At 36.0% G+C, this 23661-nt stretch overlaps 1 protein-coding gene across 4 annotated transcripts in view; it reads right to left on the bottom strand.

Moving 5' to 3' along the window:
* Positions 1-23447, bottom strand: part of LOC123549708 (WW domain-containing oxidoreductase-like) — a 34469-nt gene extending 11022 nt beyond the window's left edge. Inside the window, exons 1-8 of one of the 4 annotated variants that reach the window (XM_053545033.1) lie at positions 23266-23447; positions 22682-22866; positions 20364-20428; positions 19136-19193; positions 15534-15706; positions 9708-9903; positions 6167-6352; positions 2020-2278 (exon numbers count right to left, since the gene is read on the bottom strand). In XM_053545033.1, the coding sequence (XP_053401008.1) occupies positions 2020-2278; positions 6167-6352; positions 9708-9903; positions 15534-15706; positions 19136-19193; positions 20364-20428; positions 22682-22776 (1032 nt within the window). In that variant the 5' untranslated portion in view covers positions 22777-22866; positions 23266-23447. Of the gene's footprint in view, positions 1-2019; positions 2279-6166; positions 6353-9707; positions 9904-15533; positions 15707-19135; positions 19194-20363; positions 20429-22681; positions 22969-23138; positions 23163-23265 lie in introns of those variants that run through there. The other 3 variants (XM_053545035.1, XM_053545034.1, XM_053545032.1) reach the window with 3 other exon arrangements.
* Between the last annotated feature and the right edge of the window lie 214 nt (positions 23448-23661).

Genomic DNA, 23661 nt, shown 5'->3' with positions numbered 1-23661 from the left:
TCGGAAATGGTTTTCAACGTTCAGGCCCCTGTGACCTTGACCTTTGACGGAGTGACCCCAAAATCAATAGGGGTCATCTACTCTTCATGACCAATCATCCTATGAAGTTTCAACATTCTGGGTCAAGTGGTTCTCTAGTTATTGATCGGAAATGGTTTTCAATGTTCAGGCCCCTGTGACCTTGACCTTTGACAGAGTGACCCCAAAAACAATAGGGGTCGTCTACTCCACCAGCCCTACAACCCTATGAAGTTTGAAGGCTCTAGATCAAATGGTTCTCCAGTTATTGCTCGGAAATGAAGTGTGACGTACGGACGGACGGACGGACGGAAGGACGGACGGACGGACAGGGCAAAAACAATATGTCTCCTGGGGGCGACATAATTATGCTTTGACTCCTAATTTCAAAGGAGCCTGCCAACCAAACTTGACATGTCATATGTAAATTAAGTCCGCGATTTAAGGAAACCCATTTTTCATTGGTTATTTATCTTTATTCATGCACCAGAGAGTTTCCAAGGAAATCAAAACGTCACACTGGTAATTTTCCATTGTGAGAGCTTGTGTAACTTATTTTAAGTATGGAAAAATACCATTTACACAATGTGCTATTTCTGTTTGTTACTCCCGGTGATCTGATTACATCTATTTCAGTTTCATTGAGTCAATAAAGCAATTAGCGACTGGTTTCAATTTGTATATGCTGTCTATTTGATAATGGTGTCTAAACTCTGTGATTGAAAAGAGAGGCTAGCTGACAAGTCATCCGCACAACTTATGATCTAAAATGATCCTGGTCATTGAAATTCTTTACTGATCGAGAAATACATGTTATTTCTAAAAGCATTAGAAAAGTGTAATGCAGTGACACATACTTCTAAATATAGGAATATCATATGACATATATTGAATATCGATCATTCCAACCAAGCACACAGCAACTTTACTAAAATCAAGAGCCGTCTGTAAAACAGCCAATGCTCGACTATTCAAATTGTTGTCCAAGAAGCAGGAATATTACTCTAAATGTTAAAATGTCTATAGTTTCAATCCAGTATCTGCATTAGTTTTGGAGATAGTAACCTGCAAGCAAAACTTTAACAAGAAGTTTTAAAGTTCAAAAGGGGACATAATTTTGCAAAATTCATGTCAGAGTTACAGGACTTGATGCTATGACCTAGTTTTATAAACCTGAAGAAATAAGTGAACCTAAACCATGAGTAAAGTCACTAAGTCACAAGATTCGGTTACTAATTAATAAAAATTAATGTGCTGAATACATTAAATTATCAATATTGAATACTGAATATTCCTTTGCTAAACGTATGTGTAAGTCTAGATTTCTATTTTAAAAAACATGCAGAACACAAAAAAGACATTTAAGGGAAATCCAGGATTGGGCAGACCAAGTGCTCCTGCCCACCAAAACAACTAATGAGCATGTTTAACATACTTTTTTTACAGTCTTCAAGTGTTTTGAAATGACACTGCTTCTTCTACTAGTGTTTAAATAAATGTCAAACTGCACCATTTCAGGTGTACCTGTCAATTTTTTTCTGCAGGACCATGCCCTATACCTCGTAAAATATTCCACTGCCATAAAACCAAAATCCTGGTCTGCCCCAGACATTTACTCTTATGCCCCCACACCCACTTAAAAAAAAATTCAAGCCTGAATAAACCAAAATCCTGGTCTGCCCTTGACATTTACTCTTATGCCCCCACACCCACTTAAAAAATTTCAGCCTGAATAAACCAAAATCCTTGTCTGCCCTAGACATTTACACTAATGCCCCCATACCCGCTAAGATTTTCACCCCCATGAAACCAAAATCCTGGTCTGCCCCAGACATTTACTCTTAAGCCCCCACACCCACTTAAAAAATTTCAGCCTGAATAAACCAAAATCCTGGTCTGCCCTAGACATTTACACTAATGCCCCCATACCCATTAAGATTTTCTCTCCCATGAAACCAAAATCCTTGTCTGCCCCTTACATTATACTAAACTTTAACTTACCATTGATTTTGTGAAAGGTCTTGCTACATAAAACAGCAGTCTGTAAAACCACCAGCTTCTCTGTATATTTGTGTACATAATGTTTCCTGGGTGTAATGAGTTTGAAGTCACACCACATTTTGACAATACACTGTTCAGATGTAGAGAAAAGAGAACATTACACAGTTTAGATAGGTTGTAGGCTTGCAGGTCCCAGTAATTCTTGGCACTAGGTGAAAGTTTTTCTTCACTCAGATTACACACATTTAAATCTGTACTCCTGCAATAAGAAAGTATGACATTTTTGCAACATTTATCCAAAGCTCCAGATTTCGATGTTGTTCCAATCTTTTGGTAAGTAACTGTTTACTGATACATAATAAAGACAAACTAGAACTGTCACAGGAGTGATGAATAATATCTCCACAATACAGCATTGTCACAGAAGTATGGCAACCATGAGTTTGGCAAATTTTTAGTTGGAAAGGGGCTATAACTACGTCAAACAAGAGGGCCATGATGGCCCTATATCGCTCACCCGAGTACCATTGCTCTTAATGATAAGATCAAGTTTTGACATAGATCACAAAGGCATACACATTAAATATCATCAGGATAAATATCTTCTTGTAACAGTCCCTTTTTGACCTATGGGTCACATACTAGTCAGGGCCAATCTCCATACCAAGTCTGAGGGTCCTAGGCTCAAATGCTGCATTTTTGTACTAGCATGACTATTCCTTACCCTGGAAGACTTAAATAACATTTAAAACAAATCTCATTAGATGCTGCTGAGGTATATTCATTTACATAAAATAAAGGGAGGTAATTTGTCATAAATTAAGTCAAAAGTTATCTACCCTGATTGTCCAAGTCCATTTGATGGCATAAATGACATTTCAAATCAGTATCTTCATTGGTTACTGAGATACACCAATTTTAATTTCAAACAAAGGGAGGTAATTTGACATAAAGTCAGTCCATAGTTATCTACCCTGATTGTCTCAGTCCAACTAATGACAATAATGAAATTTCAAATGAGTCCTATAAATACTTACTGAGATATATCCAGTTTTATTAAATTCAGGGGAGGATATCATGCATTGGTATATGCATGTAGATTTTTTTTTATTTGGGGTTTATGGCACACCAACAGAGTATAGGTTATATGGCACCAAACAGGACTACAAATTTTGGTTCCACATATCATTTACATCTAAATAAAAACACGAGGTATGGAATCAAAATTTGTATACCTGCTGGAATCACAGAGTTACAGCAAAACCAAGTGTTAAGACCCTATTAGTCACCTCTTATATGCATGTAGAAGATACAGAGTACAAGCCTTTACAACAATATATTAGAAAAGTAAGTAAAAGTAGAAATTTCTTACCATGGAAGACATAAATAACATTTCAAACCAATCTCATTAGAAGCTGCTAGTAGGTATATTCATATACATAAACAAGAGCACTGCAATGCAACACAAATGCAGAGCAATATACACACAAAACAAAGTCATATGACCTTTGACCCCTAAGTGTGACCTTGACCTTGAAGTGATCCATCCGAAACATGCACTCTGCACGTCGTTTCGATGAGGTGAACATTTGTGTCAGATTTCTTTGAAATCCTTCAAGGGGTTCAAGAGTTTACAGAGCGGAAGGGAAATTGCTAACCAACAGACAGACAGACAGACGGACACCAAGGCGATAACATAATATGTCCATTCGGGCGTATAAAAAGGAATCTAGATCTTATGGTGATACAAGTTGTGTGCAAGTTTGGTTAAAATCAAATCATAAATGAAGCTGCTATTGTGCAGACAAGGTCAAAATAGCTAATTTTGGCCCTTTCAGGGGCCATAACTCTGGAACCCATTAAGGGATCTGGCCGGTTCAAGAAAGGAACCAAGATCTGATGGTGACACAAGTTTTGTGCAAGTTTGATTAAATTGAGAATCATAAATGAAGCTGCTATTGTAAAGAAAATGTCAAAATAGCTAATTCTGGTCCTTTCAGGGGCCATAACTTTGGAACCCATGATGGAATCTGGCCAGTTCAAGAAAGGAACCAAGATCTTGTGGTGATACAAGTTGTGTGCAAGTTTGGTTAAAATCAAATCATAAATGAAGCTGCTATTGTGCAGAAAATGTCAAAATAGCTAATTCTGGTCCTTTCAGGGGCCATAACTTTGGAACCCATGATGGAATCTGGCCAGTTCAAGAAAGGAACCAAGATCTTGTGGTGATACAAGTTGTGTGCAAGTTTGATTAAATTCAAATCATAAATGAAGCTACTATTGTGCAGACAAGGTCAAAATAGCTAATTCTGGCCCTTTCAGGGGCCATCACTCTGGAACCCATAAAAGAATCTGGCCAGTTCAAGAAAGGAACCAAGATCTTATGGTGATACAAGTTGTTTGGTAAAAATCAAATCATAAATAAAGCTGCTATTGTGCAGACAAGGTCAAAATAGCTAATTTTGGCCCTTTAAGGGGCCATAGCTCTGGAACCCATAATGGGATCTGGCCAGTTCAAGAAAGGAACCAAGATCTTATGGTGATACAAGTTGTGTGCAAGTTTTGTTAAAATAAAATCATAAATGAAACCACTACCGTGCAGACAAGAAATTATTGATGCACGCACGCACGGACAGATGGACTGACGACGGACGAAGGGTCATCACAAAAGCTCACCTTGTCACTATGTGACAGGTGAGCTCAAACTTGACCTGTATTTTATGATGTTACACCTGTGTACTAAAAATTATTTAAAACTGTCAAGCCTTTCATGAGTAACTTTATTGTCCGGAAACCATGAGTTTGGAACATTTTAAGTTGGAAAGGGGCTATAACTATGTCAAACAAGAGCTGTCTGATGACAGCGTGCTCGACTATTCGAAGAATTGATTGAAGAATGGGGTCAAAATATTTCCACGGATATTCAGACAAAAGAAATAAATAGATTAGACAAACAATGTTCCTGTATTACTTTGATTTCGATAAGTCTTGCACTAAATGGCAATATATGAAGCAATTTCAAAGTCCAAAAAGGGCCATAATTCAGTCAAAATAGTTATGTACTCTTGCCTACAGACGGAAATCATAATGATAAACAAGTGTTCAAAGTTTAAAAGCCATATGTCAGATAGTTTTGACAAAACATGGACTTGTATGAAAACAGAACCAATTTCAAAGTCCAAAAAGGGCCATAATTCAGCCAAAATAGATGACAGAGTTATTTTCTCTTTCCTACAGATAGACACTATTAAACAAGTGATAAAAGTTTCAAAGCCATATGTCAAACACTTTACAAAAAATATGAACTGGTACGAAAAACTTAACAAAGATCTCACCTTGATGGAGTTGTGTGCTCTTGCCTATAACTGGCCATGACGATGGTAAACAAGTGTTAAAAGTTTCAAAGCTTTATCTCAAAAGACTTTGTCAAAATGTGGACTCGTACGAAAAGCTTAACCAAGGTGTGACGCCGACGCCGTGCTGAGTAGGATAGCTCTACTTATTCTTCGAATAGTCGAACTAAAAATGGTGGTTTGTAGGCAAAGTTGAACTTGACCTGTATTTTATGATGTTACACCTGTGTACCAAAACTTATTTAAATCTGTCAAGCCTTTCACGACTTATTTTCTGGAAACCATGAAAACCCACGGACGGACCGACAAGCTCACTCCTAATATTATACATTTTCATGTATAACTTGTAATAACTTTTAACAGGACTTGACCTCTTTATACAGACAATGTACAAGTTAGCCTGTTGGTACTAACTCTCGAACCAAATTTTTTTTTAAATAATTTTTCATCTATATATCATTTTAAATGGTAGGCACGTATAAGGAAATGCAGATCAATTAGTTACATATTGTTTTGGCTCAGTTTCAAAACATCTCGTTTGAAGAATTTGGTAGCTGACGAATTTCACAAAATCTAGTCATTTAGTCGTTATTTTGTGTAAGTAAGGCATGCTAATGTATAATTTCAATTGAATATTTGATAGAAACTACACAGCTACTAGTTCAATGACTACGGAAACACCAAACATTTTGAAGACCACAGAAATAGCACCAATCTAAATAGAAGTAGGTATCAATTCTGCTCTCAGCTCATCCTCAGTGCAAAAGAAAAAGAGTCAAGTGCTCAACACGTACCTGTGTGATTCTGACGACACAACAACCACCCTTGCAGGTGCTGAGTTCATTAACACAGTCCAGAGTAATTTCGTCAGATAAAAATGTGACAGGTGATTCACTTGGAATGTCAGCTCTATTCCATCCTCTGTTTGAGTATATGACTGACCAAATACTGCTGCATTCAATATCAACAGATGTAATGGCCTGAAAAAAGACTAAAATATTAGGTTTATACTTATTCATTATGAAGCAAGTTCACTACATGTATTGACATCTCATTTCTAATGGAAGCCATTGCCACAAGGTTATAAACAAAAAGAAGCCAGTTTCCCTTTTAAACGCTGATAGAAAAGGAAGGGAGCTATTGGTACAATTTTTCACGTCTTTGGTATAATGTGGCCTAGGATTGAACCCACAATTTTGAGTAGTAAATTAAATACATGAATACCGGCTTTAATTGTAATATGGAGTATTTCAGCCAATGTGAAAGCTGCTGAATAATGTGGAAAAACAGTCTTTATGAACACAATAAACATGAATTACTTGTTCCAATTATAATCATACGGCTAACTGAACCTTTCAGAACAGGTATTTGACAGCAATCTGTTATGGTCATGTAGAAAAGCTGGTCTTCAAGAAATAGTTAACAATTAACATGCAACATTTTAATATGACTAGCAATACTTTAACATCTTCACAATGATATTATGTTGACGTCACGTCGACGTGACATTTAGGGCCATGTACGCATCGAGAAAAAGGGCTTTCAAATTTGATCAAATATTTTACTTAAAAACATGTTTAAAACGAAACGTCACATAGCGTAATTGTCTTGATTAACTAAAGCACACACAGAGTTGATTATTAGCTGTGCAGAATAACTTGCCATCATTTGCACCCTAATGGAACTACTCCACAAGACATATTACCATTTCCGGTCCTAGCCTGAATAAACAAAGGAGCGTGACAACCTACCATTTGGTGCCATACATGCGCGAAGAAACAGTTCTATCATATTTGATTTAAATTTTAGAATAAGCAAGAGCTCACAGAACACGAAATGCCCCCCTTGATGCATTCAGTAACTGCACAAGGAACAGAAATTATTTCTCCACTGTGTACAGGACATTTGATGTACTGACCTGCGTCATCTACTTTGCATGTCCAATCATCTTATGAGTTTCAACATTCTGGGTCAATTGGTTCTCAAGTTATTGATCAAAAACGGTTTTCCATGTTCAGGCCCCTGTGACCTTGACCTTTGATCGAGTGACCCAAAAATAATATGGGTCATCTACTCGGTAAGCCTATCACCCTATGAAGTTTGAAGGTTCTAGCTCAAACAGTTATTGATCGGAATGAAGTGTGATGGACGAACGGACGACTGTTCTTACGAATGGACCTTTATTGGGAATTTCTTTTGTTATTATAAAGTACCCAACAAGCGACAGGAAGCAGTAATGAATGAACAGAATTTACCCTTACCTACTGTCCTCAGTACCCAACAAATGTTCTCTCGACTGCTCGGACGGACTAACGGACGAACAGATGGACGGACGGGGCCAAAACAATATGTCTCATAACAACTTATATGTACAAACTTGTTGGACATTTTGCATTATTGACTGACTGATTTTTGAAACTGTGTATAAGACTGTGTTTGAAATGTGGATACTGCTTAACACAAATCTCCTACCAGAACAGGCATTAATCAATTATTTGATGCTATAGAAACCACATTTTTTGCACAGCAACATAATGAAAGAATGTGCACATTCTTGGCATTGTCATCTATTCATGTACCAAGTTTCATCAAAAAAGAAAAATCTTATACTTTTAAAGTCATCCCAGGATCCCACCTTTTGTGACTGACAAACTGATAGATGGGGGCCAAAATATAAATTCATTCTAGTGAAACAATGGTAGGAGACTAGAAAATTCTGCTGAATAAGCAAAACAATTACAAGTAAATAGAACCTAACCACTGAAGTTGTGGAAATTAATCACTAGAGATGTACCATCCCCTTAAAAAGTTGATAATGAAAATTTAACATGTCTCACAGGTTGTCTAACTTTTTAAACCAACTTGAGAACTAGACAAGAGCAACTGGAGGTCAACTAAAAAGATTTATTTGAAAAGTTTCAAAACACCATTTTTCTTTCAAATTATTTCATTTCTTCTGTTTCTCTTTTTAAATTTTTTCAATATTTCTTTTTTGGAAAATTTGTTTTTTCCAAGAAGCAAGTTCATAACAGATTATTTTCAAGGTATTAAGGGTAAAAATCAAGCAGTTTTTTAAAACATTCAAGCTCTTTTCCAGGTTTTCTTATGGTTTTAGTCATTTTCAAGGACTAGAATCAAATTCAAGGACTTCTCTAGGTCTATGCAAACCCTGATTTTACTGCATGGCATATAACTGTAAGTACAGCTCTACATACACAGTCATTTAAATTTTCTACTTTTAGCCAATGATATTAATAACTAATGAGTTTAAATCTAAAGTGAGACTCTATTGATCAAATATTTTTGTGACAGATGCGACAAAGATCAAATTAGTGACAAACAAGCAAATTCGATGAATTGGAATCCCCCGCCGAAAGGGTCAGAGTTGAGGAACGGCAAAAAAATATATCCAGCAAAAAGTTAAGAATGTTACCAAGAAGCAAATAATTTCATTAGTCAAAATCAAATTAATAAAAGAAAATGAATGGTTTGTTTGGGTGGGGCTGGGGGGGGGGGAGGGGGGGGAGGGGGGGGAGGACACAACAGTTTACATGTTGATTATAAATATTGATAGAAAATGAAAAATGAAAAAAAAAAAAAAAAAAAAAAAAAAAAAAAAAAAAAGGGGGGGGGGGGGGGGGGGACCAAGGTAAGGTGGTGACCAGGTGTAGGTACACAACATCACATGTTTATAATAAATGTTCATGGAAAAGAATGAAAGAAGTTTAATGAAATTCTTCCAATTGGTTGGTTTGTTATGTACAGATCTGTGGATTTTTAAACAAATAAAGGGCAATAACTATATGGAAAATTGACCAATCGAAAAAAACCTTGAAGGGCATCGTCGCAGTATCTTGGTTCATGTCTGTTTCAAGTTTGATGAAATTCTACCTGCTAGTTACTGAGAAATGGCTGCAGACGGACATTTTTCATTAAATCAAGGGCAATAACTCTGACGGAAATTGACCTATCAAAAAAAAAACTTGACGGGCATCAGCACAGTATCTTGGTTCATGTCTGCTTCAAATTTGATGAAATTCTACCTGTTAGTTACTGAGAAATAGCTGCAGACGGACATTTTTTATTAAATCAAGGGCAATAACTCTGAGGGAAATTGACCAATCAAAAAAAAAACTTGACGGGCATCATCGCAGTATGTTGGTTCATGTTTATTTCAAGTTTCATGAAATTCTACCAAGTAGTTACTGAGAAATGGCTGCGGACGGACGGACGGACGGACGGACTGACGGACGGACAACGCCATTTCAATACCCCCCTCCCGATTTCATCGGCGGGGGATAATAACTTTATGGCAAGTGTCTTATACATACATACCACTGTTTCTGTTTATACTGTTCTGCAAATTCTTGAACACTTTTCAACGAAGCTAGATCTATTTTCATAACTTCAACTTTAGCTTTCGATCTCTCCTCGACTATCTTATCTCGACACTCTTTGGCTGCAACCAAGTTTCTGCAGGCCATAACAACATGAGCACCATGGAAAGCCAAAGAACGTACAGTCTCAAAACCTATAATAATTATAACAGAACTGTTAATCAGAAGTTAACAAGAGCTAGTAGAACATGAAATTCCCCCCCACCCCCCTTGATGCATTCAGTAATTGCACAAGGTACAGAAATTATTTGGTCACTGTACAGAAAAGTTCTATTGTTCTGGGTCAATGTGACCTTGACCTTTGACCTTTTGACCTCAAAGTCAATGGCGTCATCTGCTGGCCATGAGCAACCTCCCTATTAAGTTTCGTGATCCTAGGCCTAAGTGTTATTGAGTTATCATCCGGAAAATAAACGTTTAACTGTTCCTTGTCATTGTGACCTTGACCTTTGACCTACTGACCTCAAAATAAATACGGGTCATCTGCTGGTCATAATCAACTTCCTATCAAGTATAGTGATCCTAGGCCCAAGTGTTTTCAAGTTATCATCAGGAAACCTACTGACCTCAAAATAAATACGGGTCATCTGCTGGTCATAATCAACTTCCTATCAAGTATAGTGATCCTAGGCCCAAGTGTTTTCAAGTTATCATCAAGAAACCATTTAACTGTTCCGGGTTAATGTGACCTTAACCTTTGACCTACTGACCTCAAAATCAATAGCGGTCATCTGCTGGTCATGATTAACACCCCTATCAACTTTGATGATTCTAGGCCCAAGCGTTGTTGAGTTATCATCCGGAAACTGTTTAACTGGTCCTGGTCACTGTGACCTTGACCTTCTGTCCTGGTCACTGTAACCTTAACCTTTGACCTACTGATCTCAGGGGTCATCTGCTGGTCACGATTAACATCCCTATCAACTTTTATGATTCTAGGCCCAAGTCTTCTTGAGTTATCATCCGGAAACTGTTTAACTTGTCCTGGTCACTGTGACCTTGACCTTCTGACCTCAAAATCAATAGGGGTCATCTGCTGGTCATGACCAACCTCCCTATCAACATTCATGATCCTAGGCCCAAGTGTTCCTGTGTTATAATTCGGAAACCGTTTAACTGTTCTGGGTCATTGTGACTTTGACCTTTGACCTACTGATCTCAAAATCAATAGGGGTAATCTGCTGGTTATGACCAACACCCCTATCAACTTTCAAATTTTCATATTCCAAGGCCCAAGCGTTCTTGAGGTATCATCCGGAAACGGATTGGTCTACACACCGACCGACATCTGCAAAATAATATACCCCTCCTTCCTCGAAAGGGTGGGAAGTGGGGGGTGGGTGGGGGGGAGCATAAAATTAAAAAAGAATTAGACAGTGTTGATACAGTGGATATGGCTATACAACCAAGCTGATGTTGTAATGAAGGCTACACAACCCATGTCCTAGTTGTGATAAAGGCTATCACAACCCCGGCTCATGTAGTGATAAAGGCTATATAACCCCTGCTAATGTTGTAAAGACTACAAAACCCCTGCCAATGCAGTGATGAAGACCATACAATCCTGAGCAACTAAAGTATCAGTCAATGAAAACTACTATATCTGTCACTGATAACTACAATATCAGCTAGTGGAAACTACAATATCTGCCAGTGATAACTACAATATCTGCCAGTGAAAACTACAATATCTCCCAGTGAAAACTACAATATCTGTCACTGATAACTCAATATCTTACAAAGAAATCTACATTATTTGCTACTGTGAATCACAATATCTGCCAGCGATAACTACAAAATCTGCTAATGAAAACTACAATATCTGCCAGTGAAAACTAGATATTATCTGCCAGCGAAAACAACAATATCTGTCAGTGAAAACTACAATATCTGCCAGTGATAACTACAATATGATCTGCCAGTGAAAACTACAATAACTGTCACTGAAAACTCAATATCTGCCAGTGAAAACTACAATATGTGTCACTGATAACTACAATATCTACCAGTGAAAACTAGATATTATCTGCCAGTGAAAACTACAATATCTGCCAGTGAAAACTACAATAACTGCCAGTGAAAAATACAGTATCTGCTAGGGCTGTGGATCATCAGACAAGTGGCGATCTGATCCGATCCGCGAGTCGGGGCTGAGGATTCACAGATCGAACCACGGATCACCAGCAATAACTTATAATGATATAAAAATGCAAGACTGTTATATAAGTACAGTTTTCTTTATGGAACCTAAACTTTGCAGTTTTCATAGTGCTCAATTTTACAGTTTTGACTTATGATTAATGTTTTGTTCCTTAACTAAAGTCAGGTTTCGCGGGTGTACTACTGTAATATTCGGCCATTCTTGCAGATGAACGATATGACGTCGGTCATTAATATCACAATATTTTGTAACAATTTCGCATTTTTTGATAAGGAAACTTTATTTTTTGGAAAGAAGTTTCGAATTTAACTTTTTACTGAATTTAATTACTAAAATCATAAATGTTTATTCACTGTTCTGACAGATTTCATATCAAATTTAGTTCGGATATAAGACCGATGCTAACTCTACCTAAGACATTTGTTTACATCCTGTTTAGAATCTGACAACGCGTAATCGTCTTAGATGTGCAAGAAAATGCACTGATGACGTTTAATGTGGCTTTAATTTGGTTTTATTGATAGAATTTTACAAATTGCATGTATTAATGAAAAAGATCGCGATCCAACGATCTCGACAATGAGGAATATCTGTACTCGAACCTTTGGTTGAATTCGTGGATATCCGAGTACTAGGATACTCGTTACAGCCCTAATATCTGCCTGTGATTACTGAATATTATCTGCCAGTGAAAACTACAATATCTGCCAAGGAAAACTACAATATCTGCCAGTGAAAAATACAATATCTGCCAGTGAAAGCTAAATATTATCTGCCAGTGAAAACTACAATATCTGCAAATGTTAACTACAAGATCTGCCAGTGATAACTACAATATCTGCCAGTGTTAACTACAATATCTGTCAGTGGAAACTACAATATCTACCAGAGATAACTACATTATCTGCCAGTGAAAACTACAATATCTGCCAGTGATAACTACAATATCTGTCAGTGGAAACTACAATATCTACCAGAGATAACTACAATATCTGCCAGTGAAAACTACAATATCTGCCAGCGGAAACTACAATATCTACCAGAGATAACTACAATATCTGCCAGTGGAAACTACAATATCTGCCAGTGATAAATATAATATCTGCCAGTGAAAACTACAATATCTGCCAGTGAAAACTACAATATCTGCCAGTGAAAACTAAAACATCTGCCAGTGAAAACTACAATATCTGCTCGTGGAAACTACAATATCTGCCAGTGAAACTAAATACATTTTGTAACATGCTTTTACAGAAATACACCTTGTAGGAAATTAAAGCTACACTTATCATGTGATTATTCAGTTTTTTCAACAACATGTCAATTTTTTTTTTTTTTGCAAAAGCTTAAGCCTTAGTATAAAGACTAATAAATATGTGTAATTTTCCTGGAATATAATCTCTTGTCATCCTACCTACTTACATTCAAAAAGTGAGCTATGAGAGAAATTTATCATTAGCTTTAAAAAAATCAATGTAGACAGAATAAAAATGTTCAGGTATTTCATAACTTATGCTAAGACGTGAGCAAAACATGGGGGTATTAATGTCTGTTTGTATCAAATTAAAACATAACATGATACGCTGGCAGAGCAACAATCATTACGCATCAAGGAAGACAACTGCCTGAAATAAATTCAACAACAAGAGCACCGCCTTGCGGGTGCTGACGCTCATCTGATTTTTTTTGTGTAATAGAAATATTGTCCTACCCATGATTGCTTTCAAGTCTAAAAAGGCCATCATTCTTGCAAAAAGCAGATAGAGTTGTTTTTAATGTTCAGTTCCATTTGATGGGAAAAACTGTTGCAAGTTTTAAGGCAATGACATTTGTTAGATAGTTTTGAAAAATGGGTTTGCTGTATACTAATATTCCCAACTCAAGAAAATGACTTCGTCCATAAAGGCCAATATTTTGAAACAATTGCGATGGATATTTTTTTTTGTAAAGGTCGAAGTTAACTGAGGGAAATTTAAGTTTTAAAGCATAATTTGATTCAGTTTAGATTCATAACGATAAATATAAAACTTAACCATAAGACATAAGTTTCCTGTAAGTCGAAAAGCGTAATGTCAATGTGCAAGAAAAGCACTGATGGAGTTATTGTTTCTTGATGTACAATTGCTGTATAATGAAAAGATATCCAACGTTCACAATAGGAATTCTACGCTTTGGTGTTTCGTGGATAAAGTTGACGTTACAACCATAAACTTCCTGATTACTGATATTTTCCCATGAAACACAATATGGGGCCAGAAATCTTCTGCAAAAAACAGATTGAGTGAGCTATTTTCTGCCAGTGAACAGGGTACAATCTATGAAAGTGTTAACTACAAGATTGCAGTGATAAGACAATATGCATGTTAACTACTATTGTATGGAAATAAATACTGACCAAATAAAACTTAACCATAAAAAAAAGTTTCTAGTCCAAAAGCTACAAATCTTGCAAAAATCAAGAGATTAATACTTATGTCAGGAACTACTATATCGCCAGGGAAACACATATTACCAAGTTTCAAAGCAAACTATACTTGATAATTTAGAGGAAAATCTTGAGACTAAACTATAAAACTAAAACACAGTGAAAACTACTATATTGTCTAAGTAACTAAAAGGCCATAAATCAAAATACAATTGGATTATGTTTCTTTTGTACAGGGAATCACTTGTAGAATTAGCTAACAAGTATTCCAGTTTTTCAACACATAGCTTTTATTTTTTGCGAAAAGTTACCTAACATAAAACTAACAATAGAATTTCCTGGTATATTCTAAGTAAAATACCTACTATCATTCAAAAGTAGCATGAGAGAATTTGATCTTAGCTAAAAATCATGCAGACTAGATAAAAATGATTCAAGTTTTCAAACTTAGCTTAAGATAGTTAGGGGAAAGTCTTTGTACAAAATTAAAACTTAACCATGAACCCCTGGCAGACGCAACAACACGCTCAAGGAAGACAATAACTCCATGTCAAAAATCAAGAAAAATCAGAAGACTTATCAAACATCCAATAACAATGCATTGTGCCATGACTTTAGGATAACAATAAATGAAATAATATATGATAATTTTTAGCATCATTTCTCTAATAAAACTGCGAAATATTTCTGTTATATTAGACAGTGCATGTAACTATGACTACAAAATCAACAACAAGAGCTGATAGAAGACAGCAAATTTCCACTATTCAAAAGCTTTGACACTAAAAACAAGAGGGCCATAGTGGCTCTTATTTGCTCACCTGACCTTGACTATTTGACCTTGAATATACATATAACACACTGAATCATTGTTACATCATTCTGTACAAAAACATAAAAATGGTCAAGTGTCGTCATTTGAACAAATTTGAGGAAGGACATTGAAATGATTCTACATAGCAAAGTAGATGGAGCTCCATCAAGCCATTCATGAGAAGAAGCTGTTTCAAGGTTGTTTTTTTTTTATTTTCACCCCCCACCGATTTGATAAAAAGTTAGTGAATGCCTGCCTTACAATGATGCTACAGGCCAAGTTTGATGAAGACACTGTATACATAATAACCACTGATGATAATATGTGCTATATTTCATTTTTAACATAATCCTATAATATTTACCTATTCCACTATTTCCACCAGTTACAATGGCATATTTTCCACTGAGGTCCTGACCATTCAGTATATGTAATGCTGTGCTGTTGCCGTCAAACTTTTGTTTAACATCCTTTTTTGAAACATCCTCAGCAAATGCCAGCCTTGGATCTGTGTACGTTGTCTTCTGATTAACATGGCTGAAATGATTTTGTTTTTGGACAAATCTTATAATAAGCATTTTAAATTCAAAACATTTTATGAGCTTTGACACAAAATTACAGCTTAGTAGAAAACTGGAAACTACTGTCAGTATATAGTGATGGATAATACTGCCAATTCTTCTTTTGTGTTTTAAAATAAATTTTGTGCTATAACGAGGAGCTGCATTTTCAAAACTCAAAATCATGCCCCCCCCACCCTTAAAGGTGAAGATCATATGAAGGTCAAGGTCATCTACATATAGGTCAGTTTGTAGGTTTAATCAGTGCGAGTATGAACTATATTGGGTCATTTATTTGGGCTGTAGGACCAAAAATGTTGCTTATTACAGTGAGGGTGGACTAGATCAGGTCATCAATGTGGGCTGTAGGCCAAACAGAAAAATCTGGACAAGGAAAATGGTGTTTTTTTGAGGTTTTAAGTTTGAAGGTGATGGCCACAAGAAGGTCAAGGTCATCTATATTAGGTCAGCTTGTAGGTCTTGCCACAAGGTTTAATGAGTGTAAGGTTTAATGAGTGTAAGTATTAACTAAATTGGGTCATTTAAGCGGGATGTAGGACCATAAAATGTTGTTTTTTTAAGGTTTTAAGGTTAAGGTCTTATGAGATTCAAGGTCGTCTATATATAGGTCAGTTTGTAGGTCTTGCCAAAAGGATTGTTGAGTGTCAGTATGAACAAAATCAGGTCATTAATGTTGGTGGAAGGCGATCTGGTTCATATAGATGGACAAACAGACGGACAGTTCAAATGCTATATGCCCGGGGGCATAAAAACGTGATGAATTGGTTATCACAGTTACTTGAACAAGAGTCACTGTAATTAAGAATTAACACTGCAAATAAATTAAAAACTTGTCCAAAAATACAATGTAGAAGGAAGTACATGCAGTTTTGTAATGTTCACCTTGACATATTAAGTTCTGACCACAACATATCTTCCGTCAGATCATTATTAATGCTATGTCACTCATTAACAGAACTGTCAGAATATCTTTCTGTTCACATGCCATTCATTTTCAATATATTTCTTGGCAAGTTTCAGTCGATTTACTGACTTGGCCATTTCTTTCTCTAGTTAGAGATTAAATAATTAGCTGTAAAAGGATTTCTGTGCTAGTACAGGATGAATTTCGCACCCTGTGTGGCTGCGTTTGCTATATATGGAAAGCACCTTTAAACGTGTTTATCATGAAAATGGCACTATATAAATCGGGTATAATAATAGTAATATTAAATTTGGCCTAGTTAGTTTATCATCTATGTCTGTAGTCATGTGAACACCCATTTGTATGATATCGTGTGACACCTGCGTGACAGGATCATTCTTTCAAAAGTGTATCTGTTTTCTATAACAAGGTCAAATGAAACTTATGTTACTTATAAAATTAGTGTCTTAACTCAAATATTTCTCATTCATAAACAAGAAGGAGATTATTGAATTTATTTTGGAATGAAGTTACACAAACATACAACTTTCAGTCGAAACATCACAGATTCAAAAATAAGGCTGTTTTTTTCATTTATTTTTTTATCTCAATGTTCTCTTTCATTAACTCCTTACTCAGTTATCAATCAATAATGTTTCTGCATTACCAAATACAAGTAAGGCTAAATAAAATAATATGTGTGGTTTCGGTTTCCCAACCGACCCTACTTTTTCCAGCCGACCCTAACTTTTTTATTATAAAAAAAAAATAAAATAATTGGTTTGGTTGACCTGAGGTTCTGGGTTTTGACCAGCGAAAAATCAAGAAAAACTCGTATTTGACCCGCACAGAAAATGTCCCGTGCGACGGCTTGACCCGCGGAAATTTTCTTTGAAGATTCTCAAGTTCGAAAGTTCTGCCTCTTGTCAATCAAAATCCCGGTGAATTTCAATATTGTTCGCCGCCACAAGCCGAAGTATGGCGGTAGGCGGAGCGTCGTATATTAATTAGCTACTGACATATGTCAATCACGCCACGCCAACTGTAGTCATCTCGCGGTTTGTATTTAGTACAATAATGCCCCTCATTATCAAAGGTGTTCATTGATCAATGTGTAAAGGTTTATTCATAAACAATGCGAACAGCAGCCTATTATCGTGTTTGTTCCACTTGTTAATTAGCGGTAAAGCCTACTGTAGATTATCGATAATTTACATCTATTGTGTGTGCATCAAGTTTTTACACAGATTACAACAGTCTGAAAAACCCAGCGATTCAGATTTCGCCCGGAGGTGATAATTAGGATAAGTAGCCGACTTTACAGCGACTATGTAGGATGATCCTTGGTGTCATTGAAACAAAATGTCTCGGCCCGATCTTTTCTACAATCTTTGCTTGGTTGTCGCCAGAAACTTTCGCCAATTGATCCAAATATAAGTATTGAATAGAAATGAAATTGAAAACAAGTATTTTATCAAGAATTTAATGCTTTTCTTTTTCATTTTCCATATTTGTCACCCGTTTTCGCGATCGTGATTTTCTGATATTTCTGTCATTTTTTGCGAGATTTTCTAGTGCAATCTAAATAAAAACGTCTGCATTTAAGAAAATATGACTACTGTTGCAAAAGCGGATCTTATTTTGAAGTATTTTTTGAAAATAAAAGCATGCAAAGGCACCAAACCCTACCCACTTGACAATGTGCAAAATAGGATAACTTAAAAAGTTAAAGGATATCCTCCAACTGAAAGATATCAAATATTTAAACACAGAAATATAGTCACTCTTCAAGAAAATATTAGGCTATAAGACTTTACCAAGATGATAAAATATATGCAAAACTTACCTTTTTCAATTTGCAACTTTAAATTGGATTTATAGTTTACTATCGGATGTAACATCATGATCGGAACTTGTGATCCTGTGTATTTTTTAAATATATATATATAGTTTGAACTGTTAATTACAAAATGTACAGATTACATCAGATGAAGGCCTGTGCCTGAAAATTTTATCAGAGTGACCGTTTTGGACTTAGTAATATTCAGAATTCATAAATAAACTATATATATATATCTGCTACTTTGACTCGTGTTCCCGAGTACTGTTCTAACCTGAATTCCCAGGTCCTCTGATGGTTAATATGTTTCAGATGCCTAACATTCACTTTGCAAGCTATGTTACTGTGAACATAAAATTAAAAGAACGAAAGAAAGATACAGATCAGGAGAAGAAAGCAATATAATAGCAAGTAAATTTCATGAAAAGAAGGTGCTGCAAGGAGTGATTAAAACCAAAGGGTACATAAAAAGCACTGGTATGTACTGATACACCATTGTTTCAATACTAAAAAAAAAAAAAATCTCTACCTACCTACCCTTTATTTTTTGGCCATGTAACAGGATCAACACAATTTTTTTTTTGCCTAAATGGAAATGCACACAGAGCTCAAGCTTTCATTAACTGTTAGTGCAGACTTACTCAACATAGAACACAACTCCATCTTCTCGAATTTTCCTTTCCCAACCATATGGTAAATCTACAAATAAACATATTAAATTTCTGTCTGAAAAAACAAATCAAGCAAAAAATGACTGTTTTACTCATAGAGTAAGACTTAAAGAGTCATTTACGTGAATCTGAGAAACAGAATATATAAGCTAATTATAAATTCAGTCTTTCCATGTACTCTTACATAGTAGTGTTAAGAAATGCCTTGAGTATACAATGAGATAAGCAAATAAATAATTAATCAGGGTTTTTTCTCTCAGAAGGAAAAACAAGGGGAAGACACCTGTAAATGTCCACTGATATAGACCTAAACCAGATTCAGAGTATCACTGGACACTGGTGACCCCACTTATTGTCACTGTATGGTCATATGTTCCCTGTTGACAATGCAGGACTATGTAAACTTCCACATTATCTTGGGTGGGGTAGGTGGTAGGTTATGGGGAGGGAGGGAATACTTCACAACTCCCGTTTTTGGGATGAAGGGGTAAATTCAAAATGAAAACCCAGGTGCACAACTTCACAAGCTGAACAACAGTCTTATTAAACTTCATACTAATAGGTTAAACAACTTTTGAGAAACGTACAACACAAACTTTTAGACAACTTGTGAATACTTTTGAAAAAGTACAGGGCCTTTACTTTGGTCTTTATGAGTGAAATCAAAACCCCATGTGTACAACTTCAGATGCTGAATAATATTACCTTAAGGTTTCATGACACTAGGCAACAACTTTCCGAGATGCAACACAAATTTTTAGGCCTTTTAAGCTTATTTTTTACTAAGTCAAAGGCAAAACTCTTGTCCAGCTCAGAGAATCCAAAATAAAACACCAGGTGCAAATCTCCACATACCTATAATGTTAACCAATTTTTGAGATACTTGCGACATATGCTGAATCACAATCTTACCATGTGGCTCAGGGTAAATGTTTTCTTTCAGATACGCATGATATAAATTAATGGACACACATCCGGATGAACAAACAAATGTGCATACAACATTAAATCTAAGTGTCCACCCCCTCCAAACCCCCCAAAATTTTGGGAGTCACTAAAAAAGCCTGAGCTAAGTAAAATTCAGTGACTACACTATGGATGCTATGTTGTTGTATTATCATTTACTATTAAGAAATCCTGTGCCTTTTCTGATTTTATTTGCACATAAGATTCAATTAATTAATCATGTTTTCATTACCTCCTTTCACTGACTTCCTTTTCCCTGTAGTCGGATGTTCCCACTGGGTCTTTTCTGTGCTGTGACTGTAAAATGAGCCGCACCATTAGAAAACCAACATAGTGCATTTGCGGCCAGTCAGGATCCATGCTGTTCACTTTCAAAGCCTATTGCAATTAGAGAAACCGTTAGCGAACAGCATGGACCCTGACCAGACTGCGCGGATGCTGGTCGCAAATGCACTATGTTGGTTTTCTCATGGTGCAGCTAAAATTATCAAAGTACATACTTGAATAATTGTTAGTTGGATTAATTCAGGTCTAAGTAAATGAGAAGTAGGCATATCATTATAAAAGGCACTGACCTCCAGATTTTGTTCTTTAAAATTGAAGTTTGGTCATACATGTATCATGTAAAATGAACATTAGATTAATATGAGTTTTTGTTTCTAAACTATCTTAAAATTGCCAAATCAAGAAAAAAAACGTGCTCTTGTCGGGAATAAAACCAGGGACACAGCGGCTGCACTCTTGACCAATACACCATGGAAGAACACATATTTAATGGTCATTAAATATAAACCATTACAGTTAAGGCAGTTTACCTTTGGTACCCCATTAAAAATTCTTTTCAAATTTGAATGGAAAAATTCGTGAAAACAACTTATTTTTATGCATATCCATAGCAATAATATTCTGATATCTAAAAATTTTCTTCCTTTTTTTGTTGTTGTACGATCTGGAAATCAGAGTCCTTAAAGCTTATGTTTTCTACTGATTTGTTTTATGTCTATGTTCTTTTAAATGCATTAACCTATGACATACTGCAGTTCACTATGACATTCATATCCACTATACATCCTCATAAATACAATGTATCATTTCTAATATCATAAACTAACATATAGTTTATATAAATCTAACAATTTTGATGGGCTTCAATTTGAATTTATTTACATCACAGCCAATATTTCACACATAAAACAAGAGGACCTAATGGTCCTAGGTTGCTCACCTGAGGAACATCTGGAATAATCTTGATGAAAGTGTGACTGAAGAAACTGTTCTCTAATTTTTTCTGTATTTTGTAAAGAAACAGAGAGGAATCATTCCAACTGCTGCATCCTTAACCTTTAACCTATTGATCTTAAAAGCAAGACCAACAATCTGATCAAATTTAATGAATATCTGGTGTAAAATGCAGCCTCTATTGCATACACAAGGTTTTTCTTTGATTTGACAAGGTGACCTAGTTTTTGACCCCAGATGACCCATCTTCGAACCTGACCTAGATTCAACATTCTGATCAAATTTCATGAAGATCCAGAGAAAAATGCAGCCCTATTGCATACACAAGGTTTTTCTTTGATTTGACCTAGTGACCTAGTTTTTGACCCCAGATGTCCCATATTCAAACCTAACCTAGATTTCATCAAGACAAATATTCCAATCAAATTTCATGACGATCCAGTGTAAAATGCAGCTCATATTGCATACACAAGGTTTTTCTTTGATTTGACCTAGTGACCCAGTTTCTGACCCCAGATAACCAGTTTTTGAACATGACCTAGATTTCATCAAGGCAATTATTCTGATAAAATTTCATAAAGATCAAGTAAAAAATGCAGCCTCTATTGCATACACAAGCTAAGTGTGAAAAGACGACAGACAACGGATGAGGGACATCGAGCAATCACAATAACACACCTGAGCAATGAGCAATGCTCAGGTGAGCTAAAAAGAGATGTCTAATAACAGCATGCTTGACGATTTGAAGCTCTTCCACTTGATACTACATTCTCATCGTCACATGGTATCTTGTGAATGCCACGATTATAATGAAGATGTTAGTGCTAAAAATTAATTTGTAATATGTTTCCTCTGTCCCATTTTAACTGTAGCATACTGTCTTTTTTAGCTTTTATTCTTTTAACATTGTAACATATCAGTTCTTTAACAACTGTTTCTCTGACAGCGCCGCCCAGTGATAGTCGGAAATCGACGGTTGGGTGAAAGATGTAGATGTAGATGTAGATGAACGCAAGGGAAAGTAACCGCTGTGAGGAGCTTGGATTGCAGGAGAGCATGTCACTCTCACTGACAATGGCGGAAAGAACAGTTTATGCAGAAAGAACCAAAATTACTGCACAATACATGTGATTGGATTTTCCTGTTAGATAGGCAGTGACTAATTTCATACTGTCCGAAACTGTAACGTCCGTGTTTACATATACTCAAAATATTTTGTCGCGAAAACATATTACAAATTAATTTTTAGCACTAACGATATCTTCTACAGTTTATATAAGTAAGGAAACATATTTGCTGCTAGTGTATTACTTTGCATAATAAACTTCTCCATCTAAAGTAACCCTCTCTTCCCAACCAGCTGGAATTTCGTCTTCGCTATCCGTATCCAAAGTGTGATCAGCCATTTGGAGGCAGTAAACAGTTTTCTGAGCTTCTCGGCTTAGAGTCGCCTACCTAACTTTCAAAACCTCACACAAAAGTCTGTAACCACACACCTGAAATAAAGATATTGCAACATTAACACCACTGTATGTCTATCGTTACAAACCATCTACAATACATCTCTAATATCTAGTTTTCTGTTTACAAGACCTGAATTTTGTGCTCTCCCGGTCGCGGAAAACTGAGACGAAAAAAGCTAAATTTGCCGATTTTTAAATCGCTGCAGAAAATTCCTGAAAACGATAGCCCCAATTGCTACACTGTTCCATACTCCAGTAACACTGTAAAATCTGAAAATAAGCTCAAATATATGTGCCATCCGTACCGTTTTTTCACTGTTCCAGTTTTCTGAGGCCTGCTAAAATGACAACCCACTTAAGCTAGCTCAGAGGAAGCATGTATACGCTCCTGCAAGTCATTACGTCATACTATCAAGATCAAGGCTACTCAACTGATTTTTTTTAAATAAGTGAAACTCAATTCTAGCCGCTGAAACTTCAATTCTAGCAATTATTATTATTTAGAAGTTCAAATATGCACTTCATTCCGTAAATTGCCTCTTATTTGTAAATTTCACCCCGGCCAATTCGACACTAACAGCTCAAAACTGTTTACTGCCTCTTTTAGTTGCTGTTGTTGTTGTTGTTGTTTTTAGGTTAGAGAACACTATTTTTTTCAGGTCAAATACTGCTATTCTTACACAATATGTATGAGGTATGAAGGTATTAAATGCATCCGCTGCTATTTTCTATATAAAATTAACAACTTATAACATATTTTTATCAAGATTTCTAGCCTTTCACTTCCTGCGAGACTACCCTTGTCTTGAAGGTCTGTCTTTAGGCAAT

The sequence above is a fragment of the Mercenaria mercenaria genome, chromosome 6 (assembly GCF_021730395.1).
Source record: "Mercenaria mercenaria strain notata chromosome 6, MADL_Memer_1, whole genome shotgun sequence".
NCBI classification, from domain to species: domain Eukaryota; kingdom Metazoa; phylum Mollusca; class Bivalvia; order Venerida; family Veneridae; genus Mercenaria; species Mercenaria mercenaria.
This window is presented reverse-complemented; position numbering and strand designations above follow the sequence as displayed.